Raw genomic sequence first — 25,592 nt, 5'->3', positions numbered from 1 at the left:
TGGCCATCGCCTCGGGTCTGCGAAGATCTCGTCCACATACGCGCGACGCCAACAGAGATAAGGGGTCACGATGGGAGATCGCACACAACACCAGCCATCATGGCGGCGAACAGCGAAGCAGAATGTCCCATGGATTTTAGTACGTTTTCATGGGCTGCACAGAATCGCACAGATCAGGTTTCGACCGTGATTGCTGACATGCTCTATCTTCTGTATAGGTGACAGCGCAGACCACTGGATTTGTGCTGGTAAGTGGTTTCTCTGAGGAGACACCCTTCATTATTCATATACGCTTCAAAGCCTAACATGCACTCCCTCCGCGAATTAGTTGTCGCATTATTCACGAGTCATGCCGCCAGCAGGTGGTAAACGATACCTCACGTCGACCGCAGTTGTCTTGAACGAAGTTGTCAAGTTGGCCCTGTCGTTGACGATGGCCCTTTATGATGTTTCAAAGACCGCACCAACATCGATGCCCGCAACCTCTCTATTCTCCTCCCTCACAAGCTCCATTTTCGCTGGCGATAGCTGGAAACTTGCCATTCCTGCCGCCCTCGGTGTCCTAGCCAACTCATTACAATACACAGCGCTGTCCAACATGCGAGCCGCAGCATTTCAGGTTTCAGTGCAGTTGCAATTCCTCACCACCGCAATCTTTGGATTGGTGGTTCTGCGACGAAGCATCGCACCTCGCAAGTGGGGTTTGCTATTGTTGTTGGTCATTGGTGTGGCTTTGGTGCAGATCCCCGACGCCAAAAAGGATGGAATGGGGCTCAATGAGGAAAGTGCGAACCACTTCCTCGGTCAGTCCAGGAATGGAAGGAAGTAAAGGGGTCCACTGGCAATTTCTATAAACGCTCAGCGACATACGAAGGCATCGAGGAAGATATTCAGACTGCTGATCCTCACCTGAATGCTATCATCGGCATGCTTGCTATTACCGGCACTGCTCTTGCGTCGGGGCTTGGCGGGGTTTATTTCGAAAAGGTCCTCCGGGATAGCTCGCAGCGCACCTCCATGTGGGTGCGCAACGTTCAGCTTGCGATCTATTCTGTTTTCCCGGCACTTTTCATCGGCGTTGGGTTCCAGGATGGCGAGAAAATCTCCAACGACGGCTTTTTCCAGGGCTACAACTGGGCAGTCTGGGCAACAATTGTACTACAAGCTCTTGGTGGGATCTTGACCACCTTTACTATCCGCCACTCACAGAGTGACCCCAGTTCTTTCGCCACAACCGCTAGTATCATTCTCAGCATTCTATCGAGCGTCTGGCTTTTCGATTTCCAACTCACCACAAGCGTATGTTTTTGAATTTCCCGTTTACTGTCTCACCAGCATGCACTGACCATTATATTTAGTTCGTGGTAGGATCGGCTGCTGTTCTGGTGGCCACTCACTATTACGGCAATCCAATCTTCAACCCTGTCGCGGTCAAAGGTGGCATTCGCCCACCACCCATTCGTGTTGCTGGCCATGAAAAGGGTGTCGAAGGTGAAGGTGAATCCCCTGTAAACCCTCCAAATGACTTCTCTATCAAGCTTCCAACTACCCCATTCCTGTCTGATGGCCTTTCGTCTTCTCGCCCAAATTCTCCTCACCCCGGCCATACTCGGGTAAGTTCAAGTCGGAACCCGAGCGCGAGTAACTACTTCGACAAATGAGGTTCCGGATAAGGAGTCTTGGAATTCACCAAATTGCCTGCAGCCGGATTTATCGTCTTGGATACCTGATGAGCGTGGTCAAGCCAACGACTACACCACATCTCTTTTTTGTAACGTTCTTGCAGAGTGATGAGAGCTGGGTCTGTTTGATACAAGAAATGAGATTCGGGACATGTTTGCATATATACACACGAAGAAATGAGCTTTCCGATATACCCCAGCATTGGTCTCTTTGAATCATTAGTTGTAGCGAGGGCGCGGATTCACCGTCCACGTGCCGTTTGGTGATTGTTCGAGCCTCATCCACCTGACCAACTTCCATCCCTCCTCACTCCTTTCTGGCCATTCCCCTCTATAAACTCTCTAATTATGCGAAGAAATATATTTCTCCAGTCGAGTCCTTTCCAATCCTCGCCCAAACGGCGACGGGTTGACGCCCGATCTGTTGCTTCTTCTCAGAGCAACAGAACTGGACTGATCGACGAAAAGCTCGTCGAAGGGTCCACACATGCAACAGCCGTCGCCTCATCATTCCGAGAATACACCTCATTAGAATCATCAAATGCCCGTGTTCCTGGACATGATTCTCATCTGGATGACTTTGGTGAGTCCAGCCGACTTCTCTTATGGTTTTAGGAACTAATGAGCAGCAGATCTGGAACTGTTAGCCCAAGAAATTGACTCTAGAATGCTTCCTGATGAAGTTTCATCTTATTCAAATTCTACCCCGCAGAATGATATTCTGGGGCCCAACCTTGAATACCAAGATGCCCCCCCAAGTGGAGTCTCGTTTCTTTCAGCGTAAGTTAGCTCCCCAGCAGATAATTCTTATATATTCACCCGGATAACAATCTATAGCAAGGAAAGACCTCGCTCCTGTTCCCACGGTGCAGTCGAGTTCGTCCGATCTCCTGTCCGAATCATCGAGTCCACTGGCCCTTTTCCAAAAGAGAAAGCAGACATCACGGACAGGAAGAGATCATTCAAGTGGCATTGCGTTCGTTGAGAGATCATGCCAAATGCAAGCTGAGGCCCCTTCCTTCTTGCCATTTTCATCTCGTCAAAGCTTGGAGGACTCTCCAGTTGGGCATCAACCCGAAGCTTCTTCGCACTTTGGAAATATCCCAATTTCCATTCGAGGAATCGTTCTAGTGGCTATAGACGACCTTCCTACCCAATACCGATCATTGTTCCCATTCCCACTGTTCAATGCTGTCCAGTCAAAATGTTTCCAAACTGCTTATGGCTCCAACGACAACTTGGTGCTCTCTGCACCAACTGGTAGTGGGAAAACAGTCATCATGGAATTGGCTATTTGCAGATTACTCAGCATCTTGAAAGATGAACGATTCAAGGTCGTGTATCAAGCTCCAACTAAATCACTGTGCGCTGAAAGGTTCCGTGACTGGAATGCCAAATTCTCGTCACTAAATCTGAAATGTGCGGAATTGACCGGCGACACCGACCATACGCATATACGAAGCGTGCAGAATAGCCAGATAATAATCACTACACCAGAGAAATGGGACAGCATGACACGGAAATGGAAAGACCACATGCGGCTGATGCAGCTTGTGAAGTTATTCCTCATTGACGAAGTGCACATCCTGAAAGAGTCCCGCGGAGCGACTCTAGAAGCTGTCGTATCTCGAATGAAGAACATCGGCTCTAATGTACGATTCGTGGCGTTGAGTGCTACGGTACCAAATTCAGAGGATGTTGCGACATGGCTCGGCAAGGACGCAACAAACCAACACGTTCCTGCTCATAGGGAACATTTTGGTGAAGAGTTTCGCCCAGTCAAGCTACAAAAATTTGTTTATGGGTACCAGTCGATGGTGAATGATTTTGCTTTCGACAAGATCTGCGGTTCGAAGTGAGTCTCCAATTTGCTTTCTTCCACGGGTAATGGACACTGATGCTCTATAGACTCCCGGAGATTATTGAAGTCCATTCATGCCAAAAGCCAATAATGATTTTTTGCTGCACGCGCAACTCATCTGTCGCCACAGCCAAAGAGCTTGCTCGAATCTGGGAATTGACAAACCCTCCAGCTCGATTGTGGAAAGGCCCTGATCGATACTTTGAAGTTCACAGCGATGATTTGAAAAGTACGTCTATTGGCTTCCATCGCTGATACTTTCCCGTGCAAATTGCTGACAAGACCCAGCAACAATTGCTGCTGGAGTGGCATTCCACCATGCGGGACTTGGTCCCAGCGACCGCCACACCATCGAGAAAGGTTTCTTAGATGGGCATATTCACGTCATCTGCTGCACTTCAACCCTGGCAGTTGGCGTCAATCTGCCATGCCATCTCGTGATAATCAAGAATACAGTTGGGTGGCAGGAAGGCGGCTGCAAAGAGTATTCTGATTTCGAAATGATGCAGATGTTGGGACGTGCGGGCCGTCCCCAATTCGATGACAGTGCAACGGCCGTCATTCTCACCCGAAAACACCGAGTCGATCACTACGAAAAACTGGTCTCTGGCACTGAAAGTCTCGAGAGTTGCTTGCATCTGAACCTAATCGAACACCTGAATGCCGAGATAGGGTTGGGGAATGTCTCGGACGTGGAAACGGCAACCAAGTGGCTTGCAGGAACGTTTCTTTTCGTGAGACTGCGGCGGAATCCAACCCACTACAAGCTCAAAGAAGGCGCAAGTGAAGAGGACGAGGATGAGTTACTCCGCCATATCTGCGAAAAAGACATAGCTCTGTTGAGAGAATGTGGACTTGTGGAAGCGGAGGCTCTACGCTCGACTCAGTTTGGAGAGGCCATGGCTCGATATTATGTCCGCTTTGACACGATGAGGATTCTTCTTTCACTGGAAGATAAGGCAACTGTATATCAGATTGTAGGTTTTCATTGCTGTTTTCGTGACTGTCTGATCCTGATTGATGCAGCTTGATGCAATCGTGCAAGCCGAAGAGTTCAAGGAAATCCGCCTCAAGGTCGGCGAAAAGTCTCTGTTCAAAGAAATCAACCGCGATCAAGCGATCAGGTATCCAATCAAAGTCGACATCGCACTTCCCGCTCACAAAATATCTCTCCTCTTGCAGTCAGAGCTAGGAGCTGCTGATTTTCCAAGTGGCGATCAATTCCAAAAGCATAAATTTTCGATACAGCAAGACAAGAATCTTGTCTTTTCTCACGTTTCCAGACTGATTCGATGCGTGATCGACTGCCAGATTGCACGGGGAGATTCTGTATCCATTGCTAACGCACTAGAGTTGGCGAGAAGTTTCGGAGCCAAAGTCTGGGACCGTTCACCGCTTCAAATGAAACAGATCGAACAAGTAGGCGTCGTTGCTGTGAGAAAGCTGGCCGCTTCCGGGATCACTAGTATGGAAGATCTTGAAGATGCAGAGCCTCATCTAATTGAGATGACTCTCAGCAAGAACCCTCCTTTCGGAACTAAGTTATTGGCACGACTGAAAGAATTTCCAAAGCTTCGAGTGAACTTGAAAATTATGGGAAAGATCACGGCCAAGGTTAGTATTAAGACACTAGAGCAACTTCCGTGTACTTAATGCTGCCTGCAGGACGCGAGGACCGGAAGGGTCAAGATCCCGTTCCAGTTTGAAGTGGCAACTATGAATGACAAGATGCCAAGTCACTTCCAACGACGTCCCATATACGTCTGTTGCCTAACAGAGACCTCGGACGGAAGATTGATTGACTTCCGTCGGATCAGGTTTGTACTAGCAATGAGTGACATACATTAGCGTTCATATTGACCAGAGTACAGTTCAAACAAGCTCCATGAGAGCCTGCGCGTTGACCTTGTTGCAGAATTGGCAGGCCCTGATCAGTACATCAAATGCCACGTTATGTGTGATGATATTGGTATTTATAAAAAATCATAATTCCCCAATTATCACGACCTGTTCTGACGAAAATTTAGCTGGCACTGCAAGGCAAGCAGAAATCAAGCCCGACATTTCGGGATTCTCTCTACCCAGCGCCAGTGTCAACAAGAATCCGGCCCCCGCTTCAAATTTGACCACCCCTGCCTCCGCTGAAGGTAAATTCCAGGAAACGCCCCAAACCCGAAAGGAAATTGATATATTTGACGGGGATGAACTGGATTTGGATGACTTTCTGACAGCAGGTCCTCAAAATGAACGCAATGAGAAGCAGCAATTCGCGAAGGGCTTCCAGAAGGGTGATGATGATTTCGATTGGTTCTCGCTCGATGATACTCCTCCGCCACATACCCGAACTCTATATCACCAGTCTACAAAGACCCGAGGAAAGAGTAAAGAGTGGATTAAGGGAATGGGGACCCAGGACCACGAAGAAGACGAGCCAAAACGGCTTGCGAATGGAAATTGGGCTTGCAATCATAGATGCAATGACAAAGCAAGGTGAGTGATCAAAACTGACTGTGATGAGCCAATCTGATAAAGGTAGCTGTAAACATTTGTGCTGCAGAGTTGGCTTGGAAAAGCGTCCTAGGCCTCCAAAAAGAAAAGCCACTACCACTGAGAAGGCCGATGGACTCAACCAACTCACAATTCCACTTGCTGTTAGCAAAACCAACTCGACTGCTGACTCGAAGAAGTCTAAAATGAAAGACCAAGGAATTCGGGAGCTCGTTGAGGAACTCCCCACAAGCAAACAAGTTCAAGACAAGTCAAAGCAACCAATGGGTGGGGACAGGACAACGGCCACCACAGTAGAAAAAGGTCGACAACCGCCATCATTTGGGATATTTTCCAGTGATTACGGGGATGACGACTTCAGTGACTTCTCGCTGCCGCACAAACCTTCTAGTTCTAGTTTCAACCTGCCTAGAGCAACAAACCTTTCTCAGACTAAACTTGATGAGCCTTCCCCAACAGCTCTTGTATCTGGCAAAAGTTCTTCAAAGGAGGCTGCACACGAAAACCAAATTTTCAACAATAACAGCCCCATCGTGATCTCGAGTGATAGCCCGCCCGGAACGGGGAATGAGATCTTCACCAACTCTGAACAACTTCACAGCGCTGCCACGCCAGCTACACAATTAGTGTCCTTGTCAACTAATTTGCCACTAAGTGCCAGGCGCAGTCCATCTGGTATTGAATCGATGATCAGTGAGCACTTTCCGAAATGTGCCGACGAAATCATCACTCGGCAGGAAAGCATGGAGTGTGAGAGAGAGTTCGATATCGAGGCTTTTCTTCATGATTGTACGAATTATCCATCGACAAGTTCCAATTTAGGAACACCCGGATGGGAAGATATCGACCGTATGCTACTGGAAGAATTCAAGGATGTTGTGGACTTTCACTAGGCTAACACGGTTAAGCTGTGCCTTTTATATCATTCCACAGAGTTACGGAGATATTGACATGGTCTACGTGACAGAAGCGGTGGATGTGAGCTTGAACTGCCTGTATGGTTACTGATAACCGCTGATATATTTATACCCGGATTTCAATCATTAGTACCCGAAGCTATCAGACAGAATTAAAGTCCATTTCCTTCCACCACATATCCCATAGTTCCAAGTCAAAAACTGTGGCACAGAATGTCTCTCCAATGTGCTTGTGGTGCGGACTCGGAGATTATCCACACAAGCCCTTCCAAGCAGAGAGATCAACATGTATGAAATGCAATCACGTAGAGCCTCCGCTTCTCACTGATGAAGCTTCTCCAGCTGTGCTGACAAGAAATTCTCCCCATCAAATATCCCTCCTTCACAATAAACCACCCCTTCTTCATCCATCCGAATAAAATAAACATTCGACGCTTCAATGTCCTCTATACTAAGATGAAGCCAGACAACAGCGCTCTTCTCCGCCACAACCTTGACCTCTATTTCCTTGAGTACAAGCGGAGCTGGTGAGATAGAAGCAGACTTATCAAGAATGCCTTTGATAAGGGGCGGAAACCGAGAGTCGTCGGTTATATATCCCACTTTCCCGCCTGCTATGAAAACCAGAGGGGCCCTGTAGTAAGTGGCCATCTTGGTAGAGACTTCAGTTTTGTCTGGCGAGGAATTGCCCGAAAGAACAACGGTGGAGTATTCCTCCATGAACTTGCGAGCGGCTGTGACGATGAGGGATGTATCTTCTTTGACAGGCATGGTGCTCGGTTCCAAGGGTAGTGGGTAGTCTTCACAGACGGAATGGTTGTGGTTTGGAGTATATCAAGTGCTATCAGCTGCAGACTTTCCGATCGCTTGATGTTCTGATGAATAGGATAGTGCAGACAAATGATGCTAGATGATCCTGTACTTATAGGCAGTGACTGGTAGATGCAGGTCAAACTTTTCCTCCGTTGTTCCGCCGAGGCCCATGGGCCATGGCTTGTTCGGCCGAGCAAAGACTGCCCTCAATCCCTTTATGGATATCCATTCTCTGGCTATTCAGATTCGAATACTGTTCGAACAAGCAGGTCACATTCGACAGAGACCATCAAAATGGACAAACTAGATTGTATGGGTTTGGCTGAGCCTAATCTCTTATAACCCGAGTCCAAGCACTAGGCTCACAAGGAAATCGAGGATCGTTAAATATATGGAAAGTAGGAATATGGGAATAATACACGCAGACAGTGAAGACTCGCTACGCCCCTAAATGATTCCTTTCCGCGAGTAAATCCGTATTAATCAAACTGTTGAAAACGATCGTTTCACTCTCATCAAACTCCCATCTGGGGTCAACAGGATCCGTAATGGTGTTCGCTGGATCGGGAATCTGAAGATGACCATCGGAGAATTGAAGAACAGTATTATGCACACCCGGTCCGGCGAACTCCATATTTCCATCTCCAGCCCATTGATCTGCTTGTGGAAGAAAATTGGATGTTGGATTGGGCGTGGAAAACAGTCCAGGCTGAGTAGACGAGAAGGTAGAAGATGCTTCCGTTGGCCTTGCAACAGGACGAGAATTGGCTCCAATAATCGCTTCCCCCTCCAGCGACTGTATGGCACCGCTACGGGCAATACTGATCGTGCCAAAGAATGGGATTTCCAAGCGTAATTTAGTGGAGAGGCTACTTTCATTTCGAAGAGCTCGTTGAAGGGCTCGCATCACGGCGATGCTTTGTTTGCCAATAGAGACGTGGGTCCCATTCCCCTGATTCTGCTCAAAGCTCCGTATAACCTTCTCAACAAGAAGGAAGTCTTCATATTGCTCGTGAACAGCATTCTGGTCGGCGGGGGAATAGGGCACGAAAAGCCCCAGTAAAAGAGTCGTGGCAGCCATGAAAGCCTGGAATTCAAAGAGATTGGAGAAAAGCCTTACTTGGCTATTACAGATCACGAGCCATCTTTTGATGAGGCCTCGGCTTCCATTCAGGCAGCACACCTGCGAATAGGCGTATCTTCGATCGGACGTGGCCCGCAGCATGAACGGCAGGTGCAAGAGCATCAGAAGCTGGAAGTGCCAAATGTGGCAGCAAATACGATCGAATTTCGTGGATGCTTCCAGCGTGCGGGTCGCCCTTAGGTCTGTAGGGATGTCCCACCATTGTGAAGGGACCTCATTTGAGAATTGATTGAGCTCTTCGTCGATCTTCTGAGTTGTGGAAAAGGAATGTGTTGATTTGTCTTGGTTGCGCGCAAGGATCAAACCGGATATGTGATACAAGCGGCTATGGTAGGCACTTTCTATTGCGAGTTCTGGAATATTCTCATCGAAAGGAAAGACTGACGAGCAGCCTATCGAAGATGGAACGCCGATGATGGTCGAGATATACCGCTCCTGGTGAGATGTTAGTATCATCCCGAATGCCTAAGGCTTGCATAAGTATACCCCTCTGGCAATTTGGAACCATAGATTCTTCCTCAACTCCATCTGGTCCGAAATTTCATGCTGTGGCTTAAGAGAGACTCTGTGCAAGCCAATAAGGTGCCCCAGGTCAATTGCCTTTCGAAAGGTAAGCCACGCTCTTTGGAGGTTGCCAGCATTAGTCTGCCATATTGCCTGGAGCGCAAGACATTCGATGCCTTCCACGCTGGAAGCCAGCTCCTCGTCAGAGGTGATGGTTGAAAAAATGTAGTCGGTGATATTTCTCATGCTTTCATTCAGAGGAAATAATGTTCGAACCCTCTGTATGTCGATATCAGGTGGAAGTTGCTGGATGCAAAGGGCGATACAGAGGAGGAGTTTCGCAATGGCCATAGGGTGGCCTTTCGAGGTCAAAGATATGTCAAACATATCACCAGGACCACCCTCAGATCCTTCTGGGAGATAAACCAGCATATGGTGCTTGATCAGAAACCATCCGTAGCTTATACTAAACATGTAATCCATATCTGCTTGGCTCGGCAGCATTGCAACCAGGCGTTCTTTAATTCTTGGAAGCTTTCCGGTCATATAGCTACTGGCAGGCCTTTGGATGTCTCGCGATGTTGTAAAAGAGAGCCCTGGGTTGGTGAATCGTGATGAGGAGTGTTGTTCACCTCGGCCGCTGGTTCCCTGAAGGAGAGGCTCAAGTGCAGAGGCCTGCTCGATCGCCGACATAGACTCGGGGGTCAGGCCATTGCCTAAAGCAAACTGCCTGGCACCTCCTTTGGGGGCTCGGGATAATATGGAAAGCATGTCCCCCAATAGTGCTTCTACTTGAGAGAGCCGAGTAGCCAAGGCCGAGTCCCCAACGGGGACTGTGACCGGTCTTCTTCGTAATCTTGCGTCACGCAGGACGTGTTTCTCTCCCGACACGACGTGCAGGTTGCATTGTTCTCTACGGGCCATATACACTTGACCTTCCTTCGTTTGCCTTGGAGATAGTCAGCGTGGCTCCATCTCCCGGTTGGGGCACTCACATTCCCAGCAGCTCTTAGTACCTTTGCGGACCCGCTTTCTTCGATGCTCGCTCATTGCATTAGATCATGGGTGAATTTACTCGAAAATCGATTCTGAGCAGGTATGACAATGGACTCATCGGGGGAAGCCCCGGAATATGGCTTATGACCGGCTGGATTCGGCCGAATTCGTCCGGCCTGCGTGAGACTGGACCTTTCAACACAGCGCGATTGGAAATCGAAAATCTTTAACTAATTGATCCCGTCCTATTGGTGGCTATGATGAAAGGCCCCCTCGAAGTGCTGATTGCTATGCCAATGCTCGCAAGATATCCAACTCTAGCAAACGTATGGCGCCTCGTGAATGTCTTGTCATGTACAGTCGCCTACTACTCGCACATCATTGTGACCAGGATCAGAAACTAGTTGAGAATCGAAAAAGCACACTTGTCGTCTACTAGCCTGCATGGCTTGGACTGCATGGCTCGGACTAAAAGCAATAGCTCGTCACTCCAGCACTGTTGGATGCGGAGCGCCAGTAAAGAAGCCCCAGGCATATCCGCGGCACGTGTCTTCCCCCGCGATCCCAATCGGGATCTCCGATTTAGCGATTTTCACGAACTCGTTTGTATCTTTTGTCGGTTTTCAACGCATGCACTCGTTGCGTCCACTCTTTCTGATCCTCCTTGTAACCATATTTGCCTGCATCTTGCACCCCACCATGCTTCGCAACAAGCGTCAAAATACACAGCCCCTGGAGGATACCTCGGTAGCCCCCGCTACCTTCACGGACGGCCTACCCCTGCCCAAGCTGATCGCCTTTGATCTGGACTACACCCTATGGCCTTTTTGGGTCGACACACATGTCAGCGCTCCAGTGAAAGCCCGCGACCATAACTCACGAGTGGTTGACCGGTAAGAGTGCCTTAGACCTGCAACCCGCCTTCCTGCTAACGTCGAGAAGCTGGGGCGAGTCGTTCGCATTCTACCCTGCTGTTTCTTCGATTATATACGCTTGCAAGAGTAAAGAGATCCCCATCGCCCTTGCATCACGAACACATGCACCGGAGCTAGCTCGTGACATGCTTAAAGCCTTGCACATTATCCCCACCTTCTCGGACAACCCGACGGCCAACTCGCGCACGAGTCGTGCTCTCGAGTACTTTGATTACATACAGATCTTCCCTGCCAATAAGACACAGCACTTTGCGAAGATCCATCAAGCGAGTGGTGTTGATTACGAGGACATGCTGTTCTTTGACGACGAGGCACGCAATCGCAATGTCGAGACGGAGCTTGGTGTCACTTTCTGCTTGGTGCGGGATGGCATGACTCGCGACGAGGTTGATCGTGGGGTTTGGGCTTGGAGAAAGAGAAATGGCATCAAGAAACCGGCGGATGGAGGACTTTGAATGGCTCTACGCCTCCGTGCTGGGGATTCGAATAGAAGGACGTGGGAATGATATACGACAGGCGTTAGTGCAATTGCTTAGAAACGAGATACCCATGAGGCTTAGCATACTAGATAGATAGAACTGTTGCGTTATTCTCGAGTTCCCCCTAGCGCTAGTAAGGATACAAAACCTTGCTAATTCAACCCTAGTTTTGTGGTGTAGTCGCCGGGTCTTCTTTCAGACTCGCACTCCGCATTTTCCCAGCTCAACTCCAACTTACCTCACCTCATCACTTGACTGTGACGCCCCTTCAAGCCAGGAGACAATGGCCACCCTCAAACCACCACCAGTCCAACACCGCTCTGCCTCACCCTCTCGCACCCCCACCGGCCCTCCTAAAGCTCCCCTAAGGGCCGATCCAACAGCCACAATCGCCGAAACAGCCGTCTTCCAGGGCATCCACCCCGTCTCCATCGGCGCGGGCACCATAATCCACCCACGCGCCAAATTCTACGCCTACGAAGGCCCGATCATAGTCGGCGATGGCTGCATAATCAGCGAAAAGGTCGTGATCGGCGCCGCGCCCAACAATCCAGCACGACCAAGCCACGCCCCCAAAGAGTCTACCGCCGCAGAGCCACAGGCCGACGCGTCAAACCAGTCAGACACCGCCACGAGACTCTCCTACTTTGTCACTATCGGTCCCCAGGCAACGATAAGTCCCGGCGCCCATATCCATTCCTCCGCGACGGTCGAGGCTCTGGCGAGGATAGGCCGGTACGCGGAGATCGGGTCGCACGCGAAGGTGTGCGCTGGGTGCGAGGTTGGCGAGCGGAATGCTGTGGACGAGTGGGTCGTTGTTTGGGGATCTGGACTGGGGCAGCGGAGAAGGAGAGCGCGTGAGGCAAAGGGGCCCGGGCCGGCGGTGGTTGTTGCGGCGCAAGTTGCGCAGGCAGCGGTGCCGGGACCTGCGCCGGAGGGGAAGTTGATTGAAGATGCGCGATTGATGGTTTTGCAGAAAGAGAGGGAGGTCCTGGGTCGGATGATTGTACCTGCGGGGGCAGGGAAGAAGAAATAAGAGCGCAAAAGGGACTTGACGATGGAGATGGGTAGGGTTTAGAACGAGGCCCTGGATTTGGTCGTGCTGTATTACTATTTGGATTTTACTATACCCCCTGCCTTTGTCCACTGGCTCGCTTGGTAGTTTGAGCAATATGTATCTGAATGCAATGGTGAGAAGTATGGAGGATGGAAGAAGTAATCAATTGGAGATCCCGGAGGCGCCGCCATCATACACACACTAGATACATAAACAAAAGGAAGTTGGCAATGGCAGCGCTAGCCGACCGGTTGCTCTGCGTAATAAGAATAGATCATCCAGGCATCCTTGAGCCTCCCATGAATAAAAAAATAGAAAAGAAAGAAGAAAAAGTACATAGCGGGAAGAAAACAGGAATAAAAGAACTATGAAGTACCACCGCCACGGTTTTGACCGCCACCCCTCATACGTTTGCCTGCATTCGCTGCTTCATTCGAGGCATCGGAGCCTTCCTCGCGTGATCTCTTGTTATTTTGAGGGATAAACTGGCGGGCCTGAACATTCAAGGAGCTATTTTGTCCCGTCGTCGGGCTGGCAGGGGTCGGATTGGAGGCATTTTGGTTCTGGCCACGGCCCTGTCCACCCCGTCCACCCCGTCCACGAGGCAAACCTCCACGCTGGGATGGTTGGTTGGCATGGGCTTGAGGTGGGTGCCCGTCCCCTTGGTTCTGTGCACCGCCTCGGCCGCCACGACCGCCGCCCCTGGCGATTGGCAGGCCTGATTGTAAAGCTCTTAGCATGCCTGCGGGCTGATTGTTCGCTGGTGGCTTGGTGGGAAGAGACGAAGCAGGCTTAGACTGTTCACTTTGCTGAAGCTGTCCAAAAGGATTAACGGGGGCAGCTTGTTGGGTAGCTTCGCTCGGAGGTTCTTGTTTTGGCTGTTGCACAGGGGTCGAGGATGCGGGTGTTGGAGCTGCGGGGGCGGTGCTGGATCCTGGCGTAGCTGGTGTATTTATGGAAGCCGGGCCTGGGGTGGCTAGTCCAGGCTGTGCAGCTGGCGCTGGTGACGCCGGGGCAGGTTTGGCCGCTGGAGCAGGTTTAGCAACCTTGGCAATCTCCCAGACTTCCGCAACGGGCTTTTGCGGAGTTTCCGATGCAGCCTTTTGGATCACTTCGAGCTTGGCCTGAGCCGACTTGATTCGAGTGTCAGTCATGCTGAGACGAGCGGCATATTTCTTGTCGTTGAGCTCGACAGCAGATTTGACCTTCTCAGCAAGGTCGACTTCGTGAGTCTTCAGCAAGGTGCCACGCTCTTCGTTGAATTTGCTCTCGAGAGCTGCCAAGGCCTCCTCGTTGCCAGCGGTCGTTGACTGACTCTGTTTGAGCTTTTCCACTTGGTTGCGAATATTGTTGCGCACAATTGTGAGAATCGTTTTGTTTTTAGCGACAAGCTCGCGGGCTTGAGCATCAGTGAGCTCAGGAAGACCATCGGCGTTACCCGGTGTTGATGGTGCCTGGCCGGGGGTTGTAGGAGGTTGCTGAGACGTAACAGGAGTGACATCGGAAGCTTGTTGTGGTTGTTGTGGTTGTTGTTGCTGCTGCTGCTGCTGCTGCAGATTCTCCATCTCTTGCCTGTGGTTTGCTCGCACTTCGGCCATTTTGGAATTGAATACCGCCTTGAGCTTCTCGGCACGCTCAGTAATCTTGGTCTCTAATTCGGCATCCTTGGCAGCAATAAGGGCGTCTTTCTCGCCCAGCGCAGCTTCCAAGCGTTCAACCTTCGACTCCAACTCTTTGATTTTCTGCTCGTCTCCAGGGGAAGCAACGGGCGTCGTCGCACTGGGGAACTGAGATGCAGGCGTTGGATTGACTGGTGCTTCCTCCAATGCGGCTGGGGGAGCTTGAACAACAGCGGGTGCTGAGGGTTGCGCACCAAGGCTGGCACTGGCCTTCAGACTCTCCAACTCCGCCTTTGTCTTGGCAAGCTCTTCTTGCAAAACATCCCTTTCTTGCTGGGCAGCCAGCAACTGTTGCGTCAAACCGTTGATGCGCTCTGACATTTGCCTTGACCGCGCCTTGAATTGCTCGCTAAGCCGGGCCTTTAGGTCTGCGAGTCGAGCGTCTCTATCAGCTTCGGCGGTCTTGAGTTGCTCCTGGAGAGCCTCTATCTGGGCAGTAGACTCCCCTCGCCCAGATGCAGCTTCATCTCGTTCCTTCTCAAGGGAAGCAAGTTTTTCCTTGAGGCCTTCCAGTTCGGCAGGATCGACCCGGTCATACTTTTGGAGGATGTTCTGGATCCGCTGCTGGTAACGATCGCGGTCCGCTTGAAGCAACTGCATCTCGCCATCCTTGGATTCCAAATTACTCTCTAACTCGTGGATTTTGGTCTGTAGAGGCTCGATCTGCTGCTGAAGAGCGTCAACCTGTGCAGACTTTTCGGCGAGGGTAGTCTCAGTCTGTTTAACTTGGTTTCGTAGGGTAACACTGCTTTCTCGGAACAAGTTGAGCTCGTTCAGAGTCTCCATCAGCTTGTTATGGTTAAGCGTGTTGTGTTCGCTATCAGCAGCGGCACGGCGCTGTTGCTCGAGCTTGAGCCGTGTTTCATCGAGCTGCGATTGAGTATAGTCAAGCTGCTGGCGGAGTCGTTTGCCTTCTTGCGTAGAAAGGTGGTACTGCACTTCAACAATCTCCTTCTCACGGCGGAGGAACTTAATTACCTCCTGAAGACTCTCCAGATTTGGACCCAAGTTGTCGCCTTCATTCTCATCATCATCTGGAACATTGGCCCGATCACGCTGCAGTGCCGAAATCTGAGTGCTGATATTCTCGAGCTGTGTGTGCAAGAGCGAATTCTGGTGAAGAACCTCTTCTCGGCGCTTCTGCAACTCTGCAAGTTCGCCCTCGTACCGAGCCCTTTGTTCTGCCCAGCTCTCTTCCTTCTGAGACAGGTCTTTCTTGAAGGTTTCCGATTGGGTCCGCAGCTCAACAATATCGATCTTGAGCTGGTTGGCTTCGCTTCTTACGATTTGAAGATTTTTGGCGGCTTCGGCATGCTTGACGAGTTCGCTCTCGTAGTTTTGCTGGGCGTGCTGAGCGATATCGGCTTGTCTTTTCAGGTCTTCCTGGTGGCGTTGAGCCGCGTCAGCCTGCCGCTGATTGTCCTCCTTCAGTCGGTTGATCTCAGACTCCAGGTTTGCTTTCTGCTCCTCGAGGTGACGGGTTGCTTCGCCTTGTTCGTCGCGAATCTTGGAGATTTCAGTGTTCGTCGTAGAAAGCTCTGCCGAAATCTCTTCAATGCGAGTCTCCAAATCCTTGATCTTCTTATCCTTCTCCTCAATGAGACGATCGGTCTCTTCACGATATAACGCCTGCGTCTCGGATTCAGCTATCATTCGCTCCTCTGTAGATTGGCTGATGCTCTTGTATTCTTCCACTTGTTCTTTGGCATGAGTTAATTCGCCCTTAGCGAGATCTAGATCACGCTTAAGCTCGGAAACTTCAATTGCCAGTTCCTGCTCACGCGATAGACCACTACCAGCTTCATCATCCCCTGCCGTGGCGGGCGCTTCAGCTGGAGTGACAGAAACAGTTGGACGAGATTGCACCACCTGCAATCGCTCTTCGGCACTCTTAAGCTCGACAGTAAGCTCGTCAACTCGGGTTTGGAGATGGTCACGAGTGGTCTTGACAGCTACGAGTTCTTCTCTGACTGAGCCAAGGCTGGTGACCAAATCATCGATCCGTTTCTGGCTTTGTTCGTGTTCATACTCTCGTCGCATGGATGCCTTCTTCGATTCTTCAACTTCGTCCGCGAGTTTGCGCTTCGTGATCTGTAACTCGGATTCGAGTGTTTCCACGCTGGACTGAAGTCGACGACGACTGTCAGACTCCGCATGTTCACGCTCATTGAGGATAGTTTGCAGGTTGGCGTTCAAGGAATCAAGTCGGCTGCGTTCATTACGTAGATTCTGAACATCATCATTGAGTCGGGCTTCGATCGTCTTCCACAAGTCTTTCTCGGCCTTGAGATTGGCATTCTCCCTCTGCAGACTCTCTACCAAACCCTTTGTTTCCACTAGATCTTCGGCAGCTTGTTGGGTGCGAAGTTCCAGGCGGTTAGCATTCTCGAAGAGTGTGGTGTACCGCTTATTCAAATCGCTGTTCTCGCTCTTCAACATATCGAAATTGCTTTGAAGGAGTTCTGCTCGTTGGGAGGAAGCTGCCAGTTGACTACTTGATCGGCTGATTCCACTCATCAGCTCACTGTTCTTGCGCGAAAGCTCATTGACCTGCTGACGCAGAGCATTGTGATCTGTGGTCGTTTCTTCCCGATAGGTGTCAAAGTGAGCTTGCACCTTTCGAAGGATATCAGCATAGTCAGTGTTATCCCTGATTTGACTTTCTCCGAACGGGACTGCCCCGGGCGGGACCGATTGCGAGAAGGTAGAAGCATCTCCCACGGTCTGTCGGCGATGGGTCAACATGCTACGGAATGTGTCTCGCTCCTTCACGTAGCTTTTAGATTGAGCGACGAGATTTGAGATTTCGTCCCGGTATGTCTGCACGCGAATCCGGAGTTCTTTCAACTCCTCCGCCTCTTGTTGGCGGGTGGCGTCCTTTGCACGAGCCTCTTCGCCTTCCATTTGGTCACCCAACTCCCGAAGCATGCGTCGCAGTGTCTTGTTCTGCTCCTGAAGCTCGTGCAAGTCCTTGAAGGTGGTGAGGTTCCGACTGATGAAACGACCGGTGGAATTGAGTTCAGCAGAAGAGTCGTCAATCTCGTTGCGAGCGATCTTTTCAAGCTCCTCGCGGTCGTAGTCTTCGCCGTGTTTGAGAATTGCGACTTCAAGAACAAGGACCTTCACTTCAGCGCTAAGGTCGCGTAGTTGCTGACGAAGAATATCGCCTTCACGAGCGAGGCCTTCGACCTGTCCCTGCCACTTGCGCGCTTCCTTCGTGGCTCCTTCACGCTCCTTTCCAGCAACTTCCAGCAAGTGGGACATTTCAACCACTGCATTCTCCAGGCGACTATGGTCGGCGCGTAGCTCATCGATCTCAGGCTTGCTTGACTCAAGCTCCTGAACCATTTCATCAAGTGTATCGCGCAATTCTTGACTGGTGCGCTGCTCGGTCGCAAGCAGGGTACGCATCCTGTCATACTCGGAGTACATTTGAGTGAGGGTGAGCCCGCCTCTCGTTCGAGAAGCACGCGGTGAGAATACACTGCCGGGGGTCCCAGGTCGTACGGGAGTAGCCGGTGCCATTCCGTTAGTCGAGCGAGCAGGGCTCAGGGATCGGTTTCTAGCTCCAGCGGATTCCAATTGGGAGACCGTCGACTCCAGTTCTGTCACACGACGCTCAGCAGCTTCCTTGTCACTACGCTCACTTTCAATCTCAACACGCAAACGGGCGATCTCTTCAGCAGCATCCGCCGTGGCCTTTTCGAGAGAAATTTGGCACTCTTGTACACGCTGCTTCGCGTTTTGAGCAGCAGATCCTTGAAGCTCTGCAAGCCTGTTGGCACTATCCAGTTCATTGCGGAAGGATTCAGTGGTCTGGATCGCCTCTTCTTTCAATTGCTCGATACTAGTCAAGGCTTGTTCATATCGTTGCTCCATTTCGTCGAGACGACTCTTGAGCGAATTTTCGCTGCGCTTGAGGGCATCGATAGTAGAATTTGCTTCCTCGTTCGCACGTTGAAGTTCCGAAACGCGTGCATTCTTCTCTTTACGGAATTTGTTGTGGTCCGCACTCTTGGTCTTCAATTCGTTCTCAAACCATTCATTGTTTTTCTTAGTCAGTTCGAGCTCTTGCTGGAGACTCTGTTCGCGGAACCGGGAGCTTGCCGCAGCAGAATTGGCATTTTGAAGGTTCTGCTCTGTGGTGGACAGGTCGCGACGAAGCTCGATTATTTTCCTGTGTTGGGCAGACAGGTCCTCAGCCAATTTATCATGGGCCGCAGACTTGGACTCCAGTAAACGGACAGTATCACGATTGGATTCTTCGAGGGACGCGATTCGGGCTTTTAGCGAACTGGTTTCAGATTCGGTGGAGGTGGTCGAAGATTTGAGGTTCGCGACCTCGGACTCCAATGCAGCGCGAGTAGTTTCTGAGAAATTGTTAGTGGAGTGTTTAGATAAGAAGCTCGGGAGTTGTTCTTACCGGCTTCGTGAAGCTTCTTTCGGAGCTCTTCAAGATCGGCATGGCCTTTCTCTACAGAGCTTTTCAGAACCTTGACCTTGGACTCATTGCTCCGCACCGCATTCTCAAGCTCAACCTCCAAGCGAAGTTTATCCGACTTGAGCTCGTCGAATTCGCGAGCCTTAGAAGTGAGGGATTGCAAGAGTTCGTTCACCAGGTCGGTTGTTGGGGTTTCGATCAGAGATGACAGCGTCGACTCAGGAAGTGAGAAATGTGTAGCAAGGAAAGGGATGTCCACTGCTGCATCCGCCATGATGAGGGAATCGCAGTAGGATCGACTGCACTCGGGTTGGAATTGATTCACGTCGTGTCGCGTAGCGAAGGCGCGAATGGCTCTCAAACCGGTACCTTGAGGCGGGCAAATGCCCTAGGCATGGCTGAGGAAACAGAAAAGAATGAAAGGTCAAAGCTAGAGGGCGGGTACAAAGACCTGATGCGTGAAGCCCGTGGCTAGCTAGTGACAACGACCGGGGTGGAAGAAAAGACAGTTGAGAAAGCAAAGCGAATGGCGCAGGGAGTTTCCGCGCTTGCTGCTTTGGGCATTCACCTCAAAATCACGTGCCGTCGCCGATCACCCCGGTCCGCGTTTGCAGCCTCATTCACCGGTCTCTTGAATTCCATCTCTTTGTCGCGCTCAGCCTCGACCGAGCAAAGAGTCTGATTTCTGCCTTAGAATTTATTCGGACCACTTGTACAATCCACCGTCATCTAGTCTGCTCACTACTTCGTCTTACCTATGGTTGACACTACCTGCGTGGCCAAATTTGATTAAGCTGCACCGCCGGTGTCGAACAGCAGTTCCTTTGCATTTCCCATTTCCCACCATCTGCTTCTTTTTCGAAGACCACCGCGGACATGTCGTATCTCCAGAATCAGCTGAAAAGCTTCAATGCAAGCGTCATGGAATCGGCAAACCGCCTTCCTCAGCAGAGACGGATGGCGAATAATCAGGCCCCCCTCAGCTAGCACTTCTCAGGCGCCTTCATCCGCACCTACACCATCTGCTGATGTAAAGAAGAAGCGACACGATGCCGACATTGTCTACTCCCAGCCGGCGAACACAGGTACCGGAAAGGATATCATGACTCAAGTCCTCTTTGCGATTGAGCATATGAAAACCAAGGATGTTCCCCTCACATTCGGAGATATTATCTCGTACTTGTCCCTCCAGCACCGTGCACATGACCAGGGTTACGTCCAAGCGCTTCGCCGAATCTTGCAGCGACACGAAAAAGTCGACTTCGACCCCGCTGGGGCTAACGGCGAGGGCACCTTCCGCTTCCAGCCTCCTCACAATATCCGAACCCCAGAACAACTCCTCCAGAAACTCCAGGCTCAAACTACGGCTGCTGGTATGAGCGTCCGAGAGCTCAGGGAGGGCTGGCCGAACGTCGAAGATGCTATCAATAAGCTAGAGAGTGAAGGGAAGCTGCTGGTGACTCGTAACAGGAAGGACGACCATGCTAAGATGGTTTGGGCGAACGACCCGTCACTTATCTTGCACTTCGACGATGAGTTCAAGCAAATCTGGGAGAAGATCAAAGTTCCGGATGCACAGGCTGTAAAGGAAGCCCTCGAAAAGGCCGGCATCACCCTACAAACAAAAACAAGGTTGTCAAACCCCGACCAAAGGTGGAACAGAAGAAGACCAAAAAACCTCGACGTAGCGGAAAGACCACAAACACCCATATGCAAGGTATCTTGCGAGACTACTCTCATCTCAAGCGGTGAAAGAGGCTCCTTTTGGTCTGGGGCTCGACATGGAGACCTGACATGCTGCATCGCACTGGCGTTTGTCCTTTTTTTTTTTTAACTTTCTTTGTTCTTTTTGATTCCATTTTAGTGCACTCTCACGATGTTGCCTTACATCTCAGCGCACCTCAAACACCCAACCCCTTTTTTGAACGAGAGGGTCTGCCACTGTATTTTTTACCAAAACGATAGATACCCAAATATAGAACATTCCAGCCATACTTATCTGCAAGCTACCAAGAATTCGAAATTTTCAATCGAAAGCTTCACAACTTTAATGTCATCATGATCTACCTGCAGCAAAGTTTCCAATAATGTGGAGAATTCCTTGGTGAGATCCACCCTGAAAGCGTGCTTGAAACATAAGCCTCACGTCGACGTATTATTTGTCCTTTCGTCTCTACCTTTGCAAGAGTAATCCTAAAATGGAAGTGCTAAAGGACAGTGCTGTTCTGAAAATATGGCCCTGTTGAGATAACCAAGCATGGTAGCATGTTCGAGCGAGCGCTTCGCTGGAAGGATCCGTGGCTTCGAACCTCCGAGCCGGAGTTGTGGCTACTACGGTAGCTTAATCTGATCATCCTTGACTGGGACTAGAAGTCTATGTGCTTTTCAGTTGATTCATCTATAAAGAATACCCATGGACAAGACGTATAGAGGTGTACAGCAAAGAAAATCCAACATGCGAAGCAAAAGTCGTAGAGTAGAAAGAAAACACTTAATGGTGTCCATTCGTCGCAGATGGGGTAGTTCCCTCAATCTTATGCACGTAATCAACCAAGTCCTCAATGGTGCAGACTTTAATGCCCCATCGTTTGCCAAAAGCGAGACAGCTATCTCGGCGCATCATGTCATTATTTCCTCGAATCTCAGGGATACCCTCCACAACTTCGCCAGGCTCAACTAATTCCGCGATCACGCCCACCGGGGGTTTGCCAGCGAGCCGGCAGAACTCAACTGCAGCTTCGGTGTGACCCTGACGTTCGCGCACCCCACCAGGGCGCGCGCGCAGGGGGATGACATGGCCGGGGCGGCGGAAGGACTCGACTTTAGCATCTGGAGAGGCGAGGGTGCGGCAAGCGAGGGCGCGGTCTTGTGCGGAGATTCCGGTTGTTACAGACTCGTCGGCCGAATCGATTGAGACGGTGTAGGCAGTGCCTTTTGGGTCGGCGTTTTCGGTTACCATCTGGGGGAGGGCAAGGCGAGTAGCTAGATCTGGGGTGATGGGCGCGCATATTAAACCGCTAATAGAGTCGCGACGATTAGCTTTTTTCTATGCTAGCTTGGCGCATCTGCGATGTCGCTCGCGGATGGACTGGCGCGCCTACCTTGAATGGCGCACTAGAAAGGCCATTTGAGCAGCCGTAACTGACTCGGCGGCGATTATGAGGTCGCCTTCGTTCTCGCGGTCATACGAATCAAGGACAATGATGAATTCGCCATTCTCTGTAATGAGTCATGATTAGTTCTAGCACTTGCGACTGTTGCGGTGGCGATGGCAAGCCTGGACATGGCAGTTATCAGGCAGAAATGACTCACTGAATGCAGCAATGGTATCCTCGATCGAGTCAAATTCGTGGACTGGGTTTGCGGGGATGGCATTGTGCGGAGAGAGATGTGGTGGCGGCGAGATCAATGCCCCTCGATGCGCAATTGCAGTATTAAGAACTTTGAGAGGGAGGAATCCTGAGGACTTGAATAAGGGCGCAGGTTGTAGGTATGTTCCAGAAAACCAAGACCAGTAGTGCAGAAAAGATGTTCGTAACGGCTGACAGGTGCATTAGAAATGCTCGTGATAAATGATGCGCGGGGCCGGTGAGCCACCGAGGCATCCGATGTGGCCTTCAAAGCGGGTCCACCTTAGGGTGCATGTCCGGGGAAGAGGCACAACCATGTCTCCTTCCTAGGCAATAATGTCCATGATCATTTCCATGGATCCTGCATGTTCTTGAATGTAGATTCTTTGGAGATCTGAGCAATCTGAGAAGGTCTCTTGGAATGGCAGAACCCCGCACTTAGCTCGGCATCCATGCTCATTTCACTTATTCTCCCCAAGTGTTTCGAGAGGTCCAACGGCAAATGGGCACGGCGATGCTGATCCAGGAGAGGGCTACATACTAGGAAGCTTTCAAACTACACGCTCACTCCGCATCCATCAAGGAATACGTACGCTTGCGCGGGTGCCGCCCATCAAGAGCAATGCCCCGGTGCTTTTAGCAGCGATCATTCTCTCTTGCAAATGCGGCAGATATTATGCTCATCTTCTGTTCAACTATCCCGCAAGGCACCGTCAATCACAGTACAATGTCACATGATGTTGGGGTAGGGTGCCTGAAGTCGCCGTTGATAGTCTTAAGCCGCTTATCACCGAGTTTGGTTGACATCACCGGCATAGGAACGGGCTTAGCTTGGTATCTCCCTCTACGTTCTGATATTCTATTTGTCCTCGAAAATTCTAGTTCTCTGTTCCGGGTACGAAGCAATTGACTATCATGGGTATTAAATCCTGATCAAGCCTATATATATTAAATGTAGTCCAACCCATATGGACCTCGGTTGTAGCTAGATTCATATTCAGGTCATACTAGCAGGAACCTCAGCTTCAAGTATTCTCCTCATGCGACTTATAAGCTCTGTAGAATTCCAGTTGTTGGGCAGATGCTTATTACTCCAACACTTTCTGCATGTACTGTGTGTCATAGCTGTGCGGAGCTAGATAAATATTCCCGAAATTAATCCCGCTCCATATTAGAACGGCGATATGACCGGATTTATTTCGTAATCATGAGTACTCTACACCCTCATTGAGTTTGCTTTGGAAGTCCCCGAATAGCCTCCTAGAGCTCCGATCTGTCAGTATCAATGCGGGTAGATGGTGGGAATGACCTCGGAACCTGGGACAGCAGTTAGTCATCTCTAGAGAGTGGTGTTGTTATAAAAGGACTTAGACCTTGAAAATGTCGACACCAATTCTGAGCTAAATACCTTCGCAAGTGCCTGAAACCTCAAAGATTTAATCATTTGACAATGAGTCGCCCCACCCGAACTCTTGGTGTTAATGGCCCAACTCTGCCAGCTATTGGCCTCGGTCTAATGAGCATTGGGGGGCTTTACGGTGACCCGGGGCCAAAAGAAGAGAGACTCGCTTTCTTGGAGCACGCGCACTCTTCTCGCCAACGATTCTGGGATACTGCAGACGCCTATGGTGACTGTGAAGATGTTGTTGGCGAATGGTTTCACAGATCTGGGAAACGTGAAGATATCTTCCTTGCAACGAAGTTCGGCTTTATTCGCGGGCCTAACGGCGTGAGCGTCGACTCTTCTCCAGAATATGTGAGGGCGGCATGCGAGAAGAGCCTTCAAAGACTAGGAGTGGATAAAATTGATCTCTACTTTTGTCACCGCGTCGATGGTATCACGCCCGTTGAAAAGACCATTGAAGCCATGGTTGCATTGAAGAAGTACGAGAATACCCGAGGCCGAAAACATACCTAACACACTATTAACAACCGTTTGATTCTAAAGTGAAGGCAAGATCCGATATCTGGGTATCTCTGAGGTTTCTGCTGCCACCCTGCGTCGTGCCCACGCAGTCCATCCGATCACGGCCCTACAAATCGAATATAGCCCCTTCGCCACAGACATTGAGTCTCCCAAAGTTGATCTCTTGAACACCTGCCGTGAGCTAGGTATCGGAATCGTGGCATATAGTCCCCATCGGCCGTGGGCTTCTAGCCGGCAAATTCAAATCCGCCGCTGATATCCCGGACAATGACTTCCGCAAAAAACTTCCCAAGTATTCCGCTGGAAACTTTCCCAAAATACTGGAGTTGGTTCGAGGGTTTGAGGATGTAGCAAACGCCCACCAGACAACCCCTGCAAAGGTCTCCCTTGCTTGGGTCCTCGCCCAAGGGCCAGATATCATCCCCATCCCCGGCACTACATCTGTGCAGCGGATGGACGAAAACGCCAGTGCTTCTTCTCTCATTCTGACCGATGATGAAATCCGCACTCTTCGAATTCTAGTGGATAAATCGACTGTCCCCGGCAATCGCTATATGGATGGGTAAGTGCTTTTTCTGGTTCTGTGCCGCATATGATGCTAATATCCCGCACAGTTTCGAAGAATCTACATTGGGTGACACTCCACCTCTTTGAAACGTGAGTTTGAGCGTGAACTAAGCAAGCCTCGAAAAGGCCAAAATGATCTAGTTCATATTCATACTTAGTGTTATCTCAGTGGTATATCTGGATGTGCCAGTGCCCCTCAGAGAGTCACAGGAAGCTGGGAAACCCGCCGTCAGCTTGCGTCCGTGAATGCTTCGAAGGACGCCAGAGAAGGTGTTTAGGGAGGACAATCCTTTTTACCAGTTGCTAGTATTATGTGCTTAGTTTTTTTCTACTTTCTCAATTGATTTAGTGCCAATTCAAGCGATCTGATAACGAAAGATCGAAGTACGTCCGACCCTATAGTAACACTAGTAGCATGGAGGTTCTGTACTTCGTAGGCCAAAGCTTCTTCCCAGTCGTCCTTAGTTGCCCCTGCACTTTCCCACGGTGTCAACCCAAAACTCGAATTCGATTACTCCGCAGGCATCGACCCCGAGTCTAATTTTACTAGCGTTTTTCAAATGCACGACCTGCGTGATAGCAAAGAATGCTTGGTATTACTTGGGATCAAGGTAAACGTGCGCACTGGCAGCAGCGGGTTAACATCGAGTGGAAAGGTTCATATCAGAGATCCTAGCGCATACGACTCAGTCTCAATCTCGTGTGTTCAATGCTTGCTATAGAGAGAACTTT

The 25,592-nt window shown here is 50.3% G+C and overlaps 11 protein-coding genes across 11 annotated transcripts; 7 read left to right on the top strand and 4 right to left on the bottom strand.

The window, feature by feature from the left end:
- Window positions 1-349: 349 nt before the first annotated feature.
- On the top strand, window positions 350-829 carry N7468_007005 (UDP/CMP-sugar transporter; the record flags this gene model as incomplete). The annotated part of the gene is made up of 1 exon (XM_058476301.1): window positions 350-829. The coding sequence occupies one exon, from the start codon at window positions 350-352 to the stop codon at window positions 827-829; it is 480 nt and encodes a 159-aa protein (XP_058329191.1).
- A 98-nt stretch (window positions 830-927) lies between these two features.
- N7468_007004 (uncharacterized protein) lies at window positions 928-1,311 on the top strand (the record flags this gene model as incomplete). The annotated part of the gene is made up of 1 exon (XM_058476300.1): window positions 928-1,311. The coding sequence occupies one exon, from the start codon at window positions 928-930 to the stop codon at window positions 1,309-1,311; it is 384 nt and encodes a 127-aa protein (XP_058329190.1).
- A 1,084-nt stretch (window positions 1,312-2,395) lies between these two features.
- Window positions 2,396-6,944, top strand: N7468_007003 (uncharacterized protein; the record flags this gene model as incomplete). Its single annotated transcript, XM_058476299.1, has 9 exons — window positions 2,396-2,462; window positions 2,520-3,537; window positions 3,591-3,772; window positions 3,832-4,520; window positions 4,570-5,157; window positions 5,209-5,360; window positions 5,415-5,512; window positions 5,571-6,033; window positions 6,101-6,944. The coding sequence occupies 9 exons, from the start codon at window positions 2,396-2,398 to the stop codon at window positions 6,942-6,944; spliced, it is 4,101 nt and encodes a 1,366-aa protein (XP_058329189.1).
- Window positions 6,945-7,289: 345 nt separating this feature from the next.
- On the bottom strand, window positions 7,290-7,739 carry N7468_007002 (uncharacterized protein; the record flags this gene model as incomplete). The annotated part of the gene is made up of 1 exon (XM_058476298.1): window positions 7,290-7,739. The coding sequence occupies one exon, from the start codon at window positions 7,737-7,739 to the stop codon at window positions 7,290-7,292; it is 450 nt and encodes a 149-aa protein (XP_058329188.1).
- A 481-nt stretch (window positions 7,740-8,220) lies between these two features.
- N7468_007001 (fungal specific transcription factor domain-containing protein) lies at window positions 8,221-10,200 on the bottom strand (the record flags this gene model as incomplete). Its single annotated transcript, XM_058476297.1, has 2 exons — window positions 8,221-9,360; window positions 9,412-10,200. The coding sequence occupies 2 exons, from the start codon at window positions 10,198-10,200 to the stop codon at window positions 8,221-8,223; spliced, it is 1,929 nt and encodes a 642-aa protein (XP_058329187.1).
- Window positions 10,201-11,124: 924 nt separating this feature from the next.
- N7468_007000 (Mg-dependent acid phosphatase) lies at window positions 11,125-11,815 on the top strand (the record flags this gene model as incomplete). Its single annotated transcript, XM_058476296.1, has 2 exons — window positions 11,125-11,318; window positions 11,368-11,815. The coding sequence occupies 2 exons, from the start codon at window positions 11,125-11,127 to the stop codon at window positions 11,813-11,815; spliced, it is 642 nt and encodes a 213-aa protein (XP_058329186.1).
- A 307-nt stretch (window positions 11,816-12,122) lies between these two features.
- Window positions 12,123-12,875, top strand: N7468_006999 (transferase hexapeptide domain protein; the record flags this gene model as incomplete). Its single annotated transcript, XM_058476295.1, has 1 exon — window positions 12,123-12,875. The coding sequence occupies one exon, from the start codon at window positions 12,123-12,125 to the stop codon at window positions 12,873-12,875; it is 753 nt and encodes a 250-aa protein (XP_058329185.1).
- A 386-nt stretch (window positions 12,876-13,261) lies between these two features.
- On the bottom strand, window positions 13,262-19,290 carry N7468_006998 (putative filament-forming protein (Tpr/p270); the record flags this gene model as incomplete). Its single annotated transcript, XM_058476294.1, has 2 exons — window positions 13,262-18,945; window positions 18,999-19,290. 2 exons carry the CDS (start codon window positions 19,288-19,290, stop codon window positions 13,262-13,264), a joined length of 5,976 nt encoding a protein of 1,991 aa, XP_058329184.1.
- Window positions 19,291-19,926: 636 nt separating this feature from the next.
- On the top strand, window positions 19,927-20,768 carry N7468_006997 (transcription factor TFIIE subunit TFA2; the record flags this gene model as incomplete). The annotated part of the gene is made up of 2 exons (XM_058476293.1): window positions 19,927-20,598; window positions 20,649-20,768. 2 exons carry the CDS (start codon window positions 19,927-19,929, stop codon window positions 20,766-20,768), a joined length of 792 nt encoding a protein of 263 aa, XP_058329183.1.
- Window positions 20,769-21,507: 739 nt separating this feature from the next.
- On the bottom strand, window positions 21,508-23,016 carry N7468_006996 (3,4-dihydroxy-2-butanone-4-phosphate synthase RIB3; the record flags this gene model as incomplete). The annotated part of the gene is made up of 4 exons (XM_058476292.1): window positions 21,508-22,033; window positions 22,118-22,235; window positions 22,329-22,482; window positions 22,960-23,016. The coding sequence occupies 4 exons, from the start codon at window positions 23,014-23,016 to the stop codon at window positions 21,508-21,510; spliced, it is 855 nt and encodes a 284-aa protein (XP_058329182.1).
- An 800-nt stretch (window positions 23,017-23,816) lies between these two features.
- N7468_006995 (NADP-dependent oxidoreductase domain-containing protein) lies at window positions 23,817-24,947 on the top strand (the record flags this gene model as incomplete). The annotated part of the gene is made up of 4 exons (XM_058476291.1): window positions 23,817-24,250; window positions 24,315-24,469; window positions 24,501-24,855; window positions 24,908-24,947. The coding sequence occupies 4 exons, from the start codon at window positions 23,817-23,819 to the stop codon at window positions 24,945-24,947; spliced, it is 984 nt and encodes a 327-aa protein (XP_058329181.1).
- Between the last annotated feature and the right edge of the window lie 645 nt (window positions 24,948-25,592).

This window comes from Penicillium chermesinum (assembly GCF_028974085.1).
Source record: "Penicillium chermesinum strain IBT 19713 chromosome Unknown utg000005l:1.0-4115287.0:1.0-4118363.0, whole genome shotgun sequence".
Classification (NCBI taxonomy): Eukaryota; Fungi; Ascomycota; class Eurotiomycetes; order Eurotiales; family Aspergillaceae; genus Penicillium; species Penicillium chermesinum.
This window is presented reverse-complemented; position numbering and strand designations above follow the sequence as displayed.